Source organism: Acanthisitta chloris, unplaced genomic scaffold (genome assembly GCF_000695815.1).
Source record: "Acanthisitta chloris isolate BGI_N310 unplaced genomic scaffold, ASM69581v1 scaffold1632, whole genome shotgun sequence".
NCBI lineage: Eukaryota > Metazoa > Chordata > Aves > Passeriformes > Acanthisittidae > Acanthisitta > Acanthisitta chloris.
In genome coordinates this window covers 1322-11745 of record NW_008661948.1, presented here as the reverse complement: position 1 = coordinate 11745, position 10424 = coordinate 1322, and the positions used below count along the sequence as shown (strand labels likewise).

Sequence of the window (10424 nt, the reverse complement as noted above, 5' to 3'; positions counted from 1 at the left end):
AAGCCTTCAGTGAAATAAAGGGAACCTTCCTTGATATTAAAAGGATTGCTTCTGTTTTCTGGGGTGCATTTCAAGGGACACTACTCACAAGCCTGTCTCCATTGCAAGTCAACATATCTAGATATGGCACAGCTCCTAAAGCCAACAAATTGTTACCACCAGCTTTCTTGAAACCATCTTTTTCCTCATAAGCAATCTGTGCCAAAAAACCTGCAGAAGCTAAACCAAAGCAGGACAAGAAACAGATGTCTCAGGCCTGTGACTGAGGATGAGCTCTAGGCAATGTGAATCAATGCCCCATTTGATAAAGAAGTGTAAGAGCAGCACTAAATGCTGCTTTCTGGAGAGACCATCTTCTCAACTCCTTTCCTCTATCAAGCTCTATAGCATTACTGGTTTATACATAATGCAAACCAGTGTATATAACAGGACTGGGGACTACAAGCCAACTCAAACTCCTGTGGTGTTTAACGTGTCAGCAAACAAGCACCACACTGCTGCTCACTCACTCTGCACCCGTGGGATGGGGGAGAGAACCTGAAGGGTGAAACTGAGGAAACTCATGTGTTGAAGTACAGTTTAACAGGTAAAGCAAAAGCTGCACAGACAAGCAAATCAAAACAAGGAATTGATTCACCACTTCCCCTGGGCAGGCAGGAGTGCAGCTGCCTCCAGGGAAGCAGGAATACACGTAGCAGTTACTTGGGAAGACAAACACCGTAACTCTGAATGTCCCCCACTTCCTTCTTCCCCCAGTTTTCACATGGTCGGGGATAGCCCCTGGGTCAGCTGTCCTGGCTGTGTCCCCTCCCAACTCCTCCCACTGGGGTGAGGTAAGGAGCAGAAAGGGCCTTGCTGCTGTGAGAGCACTGCTTAATGACAGCTAAAGCATCCCTGTGTTACCCACAGGGGCTCCAGCACAAATCCAGGCCAGAGCCCACACTAGCTACTACGAAGAAAATGAACTCTAGCCCAGCCCAAGCCAGCACCGTGCTCAGGCTCAAACACACTGACTTGCTTGGCAAGTTATTTAACAATATTCCAGGAATTCCAGACTTACACACTTCTAACATCCTCCTCTCATTCATCTAATGTTCAGCAAGGAAGAGAACAAAACAATTGCTGTTTGACTCGTTGTGGGAAGGACCTGCACCCTTCCCTCTCCAGTGTGATTGCATCTAGTCCCAGCTGGCAGGGGCTTTACCCTGAAAGGCCAAAACAGAAGAGATGTGATTTTCAAGCAGTGAAATCAACGTGATGCTGAAGAGAGATGAATTAGACCTATTTATTGAAACAAGTGTTTAAAAAAAATAAATCTGGATTTGCATTGCAAAAGTTCTCAAGACACAGTTCAAGGAGAGAACACAAAAAAGGAAAGCAATTGTTAGGTACCAATGCTGCAGCTGCTGGGTGATGCTGTGTAAACACATATGCAATTATGCCTCAGTCCTTGCTGAGCCATATCAGGCATTTTGTGACAGTTTCAGTTGCTGGAGTAATTGAGGGGTTGCTATTTATTTAGGATTCTGGCAGCTGGAACAAGCTGCTGTGCCTTCTATCAGACACCAATAAACAACAGCCACTCTGTGCTCCATAGCAGAAGTCAAATGATGTCTGACCAAGCCTTTTCTTGACTGTGCACCATATAAAAGATGTTTTAAATAATAAGCCTCTGCAAGACTTACAAAAAAAAAATACAGAAAACATGGATCAAGATTCTGGTTCCAGCTTGTATATCCTCCTTTAAAACACGGCTATTGTCTGTGAGAATTATGCTACTATTGCTCAAATAATGCTACTTTCCACTCCCCAGGCTAAACCCAGGTTTTAAGAGGCTTCTGTCCGTTAGGACTCTTTGGCACAAGAAGAGGTATCAACAGGGCTCCTGCTTCAGCACACAGGAAAGCAGGAATTCATGCTGGAGGTGCTTTAGGTGTTAAGGCTAAAGGCAAAGTTTGAGTAATGGTCATTAAAGACAATGAAAACAAGGAAAAAATGGTCAGATGAAAAGAGTCAAATCCTCCTCCCAGTGGTGTTTTTCTCTCTCCATAGCCCAGGAAGCCTGAGGAATCCTGGATCCTCACTCAGGCACCACAGCAACACAAGGTAGACCATGACTCCTCTAGCACAGGCTCTCTGGCCTGGCATCTCCATGTCTTCAGCTTGTAATCCAACGTGGTGACTCAAGCAGAGGCCTAAGGACAAAGGAAGGAACATTTCACAGCCTCATGAAACAGGTGAGCTCACCAAGAGGAACAAACAGCAAATTACCAGGAACCACATTGGTTTTAGTCTTGATGTGTGAACAGACAAGAGAGCACTCTAGGCATCTTTTTACAGGAGCACAAAATCCTTCCAAGCCAAAGGCTCAGAGTTAGGTGGTTACGACAGTGGACTGCCCCGTGGAAAAGTCATTTACAAGATGCAGCAAATCACAGCTTACAAATTCAAACTCATCACTCATTTGTGGAATAAAACAGGCCCTTCCCTAAGTGTTTATACACATTATCAGCAAGCAGAGGCTGTGTGTCCACACAGGTGCTGTTTCTCTCCATGGCTTCCAGCTCTGGACTCGGGTTCCTCCAGAGCCCTAATGCTGGGCAGGAAGGCAGACCAGCCTCCCCTTCCTAGGGCTGCTGTTGGGTCACCATCCTCAGCATCTTCAGTGCCATCTCTCCTTGGTCAGCTGGTACCTAGCAGAGACAAGCACACAATAAGCAGCTGCTGCAAGGAAGCAGAGAGCAGGCACATACACATCTTCAGTTTCCTTGACAGTAATGGTGCATCCCACTCCAAGAAGTTTGTTATTTACCATGTGCCCAGCCCTGAGAATCCAGAAGAAAGCAAAGTTCTCGTAGGCCTTGTGGAAAGCAGCTGTCTCAGTAGATTCTGGACACACATACAGAGCCTTCCACCTCTTCTGGCTGAACTGGTCCAGATTAGGCCACTTCAGTTTGCGGATCCATGACTCCTGGCCTGGTGGAGACAAGAGATCTCCTGATTACCAACACTAGCACAGCAACTTGGGAGGCCAGTTCAGCTGGATGCCTACTGTGCTAGATACCAATACAGCAGAGTTAGCACAAAGTCTCTGTGCTCAGGTTCTGCAAACCATTTTGCTATGCCCAAGAAAACAACCGAGGCTGCACTCAGGACAAGCTGAAACAAAGCAGTGGAGGGAGAAGGAAGCAAGCAAACAGTGAAGGTGTATATGAAGTGGACTTCTGATTGCACCAGTCAAACGTGCCTCCTGGAGGCTCTGCAGCCATAGCAATTCAGAAATATTTTGCTTTGCTCCTCAAAGACCTTGAATGTCCTGCCAGGGAGAAGGAACAGCCACATCAAGTCCCCCTCTTGGAAATCCTGAGTCACTGCTTCTCTGTTTGTAGACACTCATTGAGAAGAGCCTGGAAAGGTTTTCTGTTTTCAGGTGGTGCTAGAGAAGGTGGAGGTCAAGACAACAAAAAGATCAATTCCAGAACACCAAGAACTACTGGAAGAATTTACATGTTAACTGCAGCTCAATTTTAGCTCAAAATGTGATAAACTGCACTAACTACTAATCTGTTTTGACACCCTAAATACTCTATTTCCTGATTTCCTGATTGCTGTGTTGTTTATGAAGGGCATCTGAATATCGAAGTGGGCAGAAACAGTCAAAGCATAAAGCCTTTCACAATACAGGAAGGTGTTTGTGCAGCCTGTGATCACAGACTACTTATCTCCATCAGGAAAGGTAAGTGGAAGGGAGCCCAGCAGTCTTGCAGCACAAGGCATTTCAGCAACACTTGGCTTGGCTCCCAACCTGTCACTGGATCAAAGCTGCATCCTGGAAGCAGCAAGGGACAAACAAAGCCCAGGATGTGCTGCAGCCTACATGTTTCTGAGAGCAGGTGTGCTCTTCAACTGCACCCTCCCTCCTCAACTACCAACATTCTTCATTTATGAACAAGCAAACACACACGTGTGTGTCCATCCAGAAGAGTGAAGTGAATTATTAGCTTCACTGGAACAAACAATTACTGATGTTTCAGATCTGTTTCTTGGCAGTATAATGGAGCAAAGGATTTGCCTCTCTCAGAGGGATATAAGCAAAACATTCTAAGAGCTGCTGATTTAGGAGTGTAGTATTTAAGTGTTGCCAGTTAGGCAGAAGATTTGCAGTGGAGACTGAAGTGATCCAGGTACCAGTATTACTGGTAACTTCACATTGCACTCAAGAGTTCTGTTCCCAACCCCAGTCAAGAAGTTCCTTACCCATGGTGTCAACAATGAGATCCAGCTGCCCATTATAGACTGTAACATTGACCTTGGCTGCCAAAAGCTGATCAACAATATCGATGACAGGTTTCATGAAGTCCTCAGCCATGTTCTCAAAGACCTTCCTGGACTGACCTGGTTGGAACCAGAAAAAAGACAAATTTTAACTGATGAAGGATGCCATCCCCAAGCTGGGACAGAAACATGGGCTAAAGGTTCTAAAATGTAGTTCACAGCAGCATAAAACCCAGTCCTAGCTCAAAGCAGCATCCAGTAATTTATCAGTCTGAGATAGGACCAGAAAGCAGCTGTGCTCCCACTGGAGCTCACAGACAGCTCTGCAGCTTCTGGCTCCTGTTTAACATAGGGTGCTGGCACCAGTCCTTTAAGCTTTCCTTTCTGTTTTTCTTCCTCCCTCTGTATTTTCAGTTGCTTGGCTAAAGACAGCAACAAGCAGCAGAATTGGAGCCAGAAACACATCTGCTCCCACAGGCCTGCCCCATGACATCTTCATCCCTGAGAGCAAGTCCTCCCCTGGGCCCCAAGGACAGGGACAACCGAACCACTTGGTCACTCCCTGCAGGCTGCAATATTGCAACAGCACAATGGGCTGGAGGTGCACACCAGGAGGCAAGAAGTACCTCCCCACGTCACACAGTCAGGAACAATCTTGAGCTTCTGCCGCACGGGGCCGTTCATCAGCTCAGCCAGGCTGCCCCGGTGCATGTCTCCCACGTGGCGCTGGTAGAGACGCACTGGGAACGAGAGAGCACACTCTGATCAGCACCACAGCCACGGCCAGCAACCCTCTGCTAGCCACAGTGCACCACCACAGAGCTGTGCTTACTTCTACCAGAAACCACTTCAGCCAACCCTTACTGAGGTCAGGGGATGACATGGGAGGAACACAACCATTCATTTCTACTTTCAGCTAACACAGCATTTTTTCTGGGGCTCAGCTTCTGCTTTAGCCACTTGGTACAGACATGATTTATTTGCAACAGACCAGTTATTTTTGAGAGGCAATGTTTTACTTTTGGAAGTTAACTTCACTTGCCCTGCTGAAGCCAACAGAAAGAGATAAAGAGCTTGAAAGAAGCTCTACACGTGTGTTTTTCACATTGATGCACAAACATCATGGAGCAAAAGAGCCTAATCACACTGATGAGACATTTTCATGTCCCAGCTTGGAGGCAGAAATGAAAGACAATAAGAGGAAGCAACTTAAAGGTCATAAAACTATGCTGCAATTATACTGACTACTTCCTTGCTGCAATTTGTGCAGGATGTATAGGTGGAGGTGTAATCTATAGGGTTGTTCCACATTCCTGCCTGTTCCTATTTATGCAAGAGCAAACAAGCTCTGCTCAGGAGAATATCAACACCAGTTTTAAGGATGTGCTAGATTGAGGCTGTTTCCACTATCAGAGCTGAAGGTATGTGGATGCAAACATAAGGCCTCAGAAGCTCAAGCATTTAAATACAACTCACTGAGATGGAGATTTTCTTGTTCATCCGATTTCATTTCTGGAACGTCCTTAGTCATGATATTATAAAAATTCACATTGTCTGTATTCTGAAAACACAAGATACATTCAGTAACACTAATAAAAACATTTCTCAGATATGAAGAACAGGCTCTTCTGGAAAAAAAAAAAAAGAAGAGAGCTAAGTAAACCCTGTGACCTGCCACTTTACTAGCACTTCATGAAGACACTTATGGAAGAACTTTGGTTCTATGCTTGCTTTCAGAAGTGGGGAAGAGATTCCTCAAGCCTGAATTGTTCCCACGTGGGTTGTGCCAGAGATGCTATTTACTTCTCTGAAGCAGAAGTGAAGCTACAGGAAGCTTTACACCCTGCAAATGGCTGTGGGTTTCGTTACTCATGAGAGCTGCAGTGCCAGACGACGCTTTCAGATGGTCTCTGCTGCTAGATCTAGTCTAGCCTGGTGCTGCCTCTTGCTCAACACCTTTTCAACCTATGACCCTCCAGAATCTAAAATGCTTCCTCAAGAATTGTGATAGGTATTCTTTTGGAACTGCTGACACCTGATGTGCCCAGGAATTGCCAGCAGAGGACAAGTGTGAGCAGTGTTTGCCATTGCAGAAGTTCCTCGAGATTCTTGAGGTCCTGCTTTACTCAGTTCTTGAATTTTTGAAGTTCTGATGCATAGGTCAGAAATCAGCTCAGAACAGCAACCCCAGAAGAATTTCAGTGCCTGCACCTGCCAGTGCCACCACAATGGGGAGAAGCCAAGCAGACTTGAAGAGAGAGGCAAAATGAGAATCACAAGTTCCTTCCAATCAGTAAGAAGTGAAACCAACTATGTGCAAGACACTGTCAGCTACAAAACAGCAACAACCAAACCCAAAAAGAGAGCAAGCAAAGGAAGCTGCTCCAGACAAGCCCTTCTGTTTGAGGAAGCCAGAGCTTTACTCATACTAAAACAAAAACACAAGGAAGAAAGACTTTGGGTTGCCCTACCCACTGCCTCTTAGTCACACAGTGGTGCACAGCAAACAAACAGCTCCTTCAACATCAGCACTGGGATTAAACAAAGACTGGCAAAAATGACTGGGCAGGGGGCTGAAGAATTCATGCCAAGGATAACCTGAAATCCTGTGTCTCCCCAGGCATCAGTTAGTTACCAATGTTGTCAAAGATCTCACCTCTTCAATGACACCTTCAGCCTTGCCCCAGAGCTCAGTGGCCAGTCCGTATTGGTTTTTATTTATTGCATCCATTATTTCTTTGGCAACAGCAGTTACCTCTGCTAGACCATTATCATCGAGGAGAGACTGGAAAAGAGAGGAGGAGGACAGCTTTAATGGTCGGTCCACACTCATTTCTTGCTAACAGCTTTATGCTTTCCAGGTTTTATTTTGGCCAAGAGGTAATCTTAAAACTCATCATCCATTTACACTGTATGGCAGCACAAGTGACCAGGTGAGGACCAAGAGTTTCAGAGGGTACTTACAGTGCTGTAGAGGTAGGGCCCCCAGGACAACACAGAGTCTAGGGAAACAGAACAGACTTCAAACACTGAAGTTTTTGACATTTGATTTACTTTGCTTTTCCTTTACTGTGGCAACAATGACTGTGACAAAAATTTATGGAGATGAATTAATCAGTAAAAAGGTGCTGTCAACTCAGTTTGGCCCAAAGGTTATGTGCCACTGAGCAGGTTCTTCACAAATCCTACAACGTCATTAACCCCCAAGCATTAATCAGTGAAATTTATTTAAAGCAACTCACATGTTCTTACTAAAAAGTTCTCCCCCCAACACTGCAGCACATGGCTAGACCATGGGGAGAGGTCTAACAAGTGGATGAGACTTATCTAAACTGATCTGTTTGCAAAAATTACAAGGAAGAGAATTTAGTTATAAACCAAATCTGTTTTATAACAGTTTGTTTATCAGGTCTCAAGGATCAGCTAATAGGAGACAGGCAAGAGTTTGCCTGATGTTGTCCCATGCTGCAGAGTCTGTGCAGCCTGACCTTGCAAATCTCACCATGGACCAAGAGCCCTTTCATTTGCTTTTTCTCCTCCACTAGACACAACTCTCACTTGTAACCCTGTGCAGCCTGACCTTGCAAATCTCACCATGGACCAAGAGCCCTTTCATTTGCTTTTTCTCCTCCACTAGACAACTCTCACTTGTAACCTTGAGAATCATTTGTTGGCCACATTTAGGTGCAGGACTCTTCCCAAAACACCTCAGAGGCTGTGGAAGTGTATAGGGACATTTCATCCCATCTCCATTTCCAATGCAAGTGTGCTCCTCACTGCCCCTGCTCTGACTTTTCAGAACCTACACCTATTCTAAAGGCAGATTCTTCACTCACAGCTTGCAGTGCTGAGTATTTCTTTTTGACTTACTAGACTCACTAGAGGTTTAGTTCACTTAAGGCAGGGATGGCATTTTTCGCTTTAGGTACTCATGAACGACTAAAAGAACCAACAAAACAAAACCATATCAACATAAAATCCACAGTCTGAGGATTCTAAACGTACCCAATGGAGAAATCCATGAGTCCCCGAGGGCAGTCCCCCTAAAATTGCACTTTATGGTCCCTTTTTGAACAGCCTTGGTAGATAAGAGGAAAAACAAACAGAAAATCAGCTTTTAGTTAGATATCCATGACTCTAGAACCAGTTTTCCTTAAGTGAGGAGAAACCAAGCAGCATTGTGAATTACGCAGCAGGGACAGTGCATTCCAGAACATGTAAGTACTCGAGGAACACCATGTTTTCAAGTGAACAGCAAACTACGTCCTCCCACCACTCACCTCATGCAGCTCTAGAGCAATGCCAGCAGCCATTTTCCCTCCATAAGACTCAGAAAAGATGTAGAATGGGATGGTCTTGAGAGAGAGGGAGAGAGAAGACACACAAGGAACATGTTGGGCAGAGAGCAGGAGACAGCTCCAACCATCTCCCACACCCCCCAAGTCCAGGCAGTGGCTGTTCACCTCCCACACAATATTTTCCTTATTCTAAGCTGCAGTAAAGATTGCCATTTTTTGAAGTTTTGAAGCAAGCACTTCAGTTTTGGAACTATGACCACCACTGATCCCATGTGCTTCTCGTATTGCACGACACAAAAACCCACCCCAATGCTTATCTGAATAGCTCCCAATTCAACACAACTTCTGAATCCTAGGAAATAACAGGCAGTGATTATATCCACACTGAGCCCCAGCCTTGCAGCAAACACTGCCCATTTGGAAATACATTCACCAATTCTTTTTAAGCTCCATTTAAAAGCAGAGAAAAAAGCAAAGCTAACCAAGAATTCAGTTCACTTACCTGGAACTCTGTTCTGCATGTGAAGAATTCCCTGAGGAAAACCATCATATCAGAAACTACCGCAGAAAGGTTTTTGGCAAACAAGCTACAATCATCCACATAACTAAATCCAGTGCCCACAGGATTATCCACAAACAAGATACTGGCTGCCTGCAACTGTACAAACAGAAAGAAGGTTTGTATGGAATCTCAGTTCTGCACCAGCAAAAAACCTTAGTTTTAATAGTAAAAATGATTAACTGAGCCAGCAAACCTCTGGCACTGAAAGAACTTGCAGAAAAATTAGGTGAAAGTCCAAATGAGAGAATGGTATGGGTGAGAGCTGACTATTGGAATGTAAACTAAAGAAAAAGATTTTCTTCTAAAGGAAGGGTTCTTTTGGGTTGCTGAGCTTTAGAGAGATTGCTGCAGCAAATGCTATTGTTGTCTAGTTACAAGTGTACACATAAAAGCACCAGATGAGCACAGGCAGCTCAAAGCAGCAAGGCTCACAAATACAGAGGTACAACAATCTGCTCAGTCTGCAACATGAAATGCACCCAAACCCCCCAGTGCTCCAGGGCAGTCACCCGTAGGAGCCAGGAGCTCGGGAGTGCTTTGGGCTGTGGGTAGCTCAGAGCACCAATGCATTTCATTCAGTAAACTTCCACCTTCACAGGCAGCTGTCACTGTTTTCCCCGAAGGCCATACTGGCCTTGTAATTACAAACCATAGGTTTTACACTCCCAGACATCCAGAATAACCTCTGAGGCTGCACACAGGGAAGTTGTGGTCTGAAGTAACACTTTCTACAATTCCCCTGCTCTCCATTTCCCAGATATCTGCATTTCACAAAGTCACAGAAGCCCAGACATACTCCATCAAATCAAAGTAATAGGCATCTCCTTCAGTTCCAAACGAGGTTATTCCTATTAGCCAATTTATTGACCACACTGTTTTAAGTTGAAATATTATAGTTCTACTGAGCTTTAAACGAAAACCATTCTGTGCATTTTTGCATAGAGATAATCTGCTTAGACAAACAACAAACATTTGCAATCAGTAGCTAGAAGCTGAACTCTCTGCTGTACCCAGGTTGTATTTCTTGGCTTCATTTCTTTGTCTAAAGGACCAATCTCTTCAAAGTTCCCAAATCCACAGCCTTGAAATATTATAGTTCTACTGAGCTTTAAACGAAAACCATTCTGTGCATTTTTGCATAGAGATAATCTGCTTAGACAAACAACAAACATTTGCAATCAGTAGCTAGAAGCTGAACTCTCTGCTGTACCCAGGTTGTATTTCTTGGCTTCATTTCTTTGTCTAAAGGACCAATCTCTTCAAAGTTCCCAAATCCACAGCCTTCCTGG

At 44.7% G+C, this 10424-nt stretch overlaps 1 protein-coding gene across 1 annotated transcript in view; it reads right to left on the bottom strand.

Moving 5' to 3' along the window:
* Positions 1 to 2627: 2627 nt before the first annotated feature.
* Positions 2628 to 10424, bottom strand: part of SCPEP1 (serine carboxypeptidase 1) — an 8827-nt gene continuing 1030 nt past the window's right edge. The window contains 11 exon segments of the mRNA XM_009070380.1: positions 2628 to 2693; positions 2813 to 2976; positions 4258 to 4395; positions 4902 to 5015; positions 5752 to 5836; positions 6932 to 7060; positions 7240 to 7277; positions 8281 to 8353; positions 8556 to 8630; positions 9076 to 9231; positions 10346 to 10420. Coding sequence (XP_009068628.1) covers positions 2628 to 2693; positions 2813 to 2976; positions 4258 to 4395; positions 4902 to 5015; positions 5752 to 5836; positions 6932 to 7060; positions 7240 to 7277; positions 8281 to 8353; positions 8556 to 8630; positions 9076 to 9231; positions 10346 to 10420 — 1113 coding nt within the window.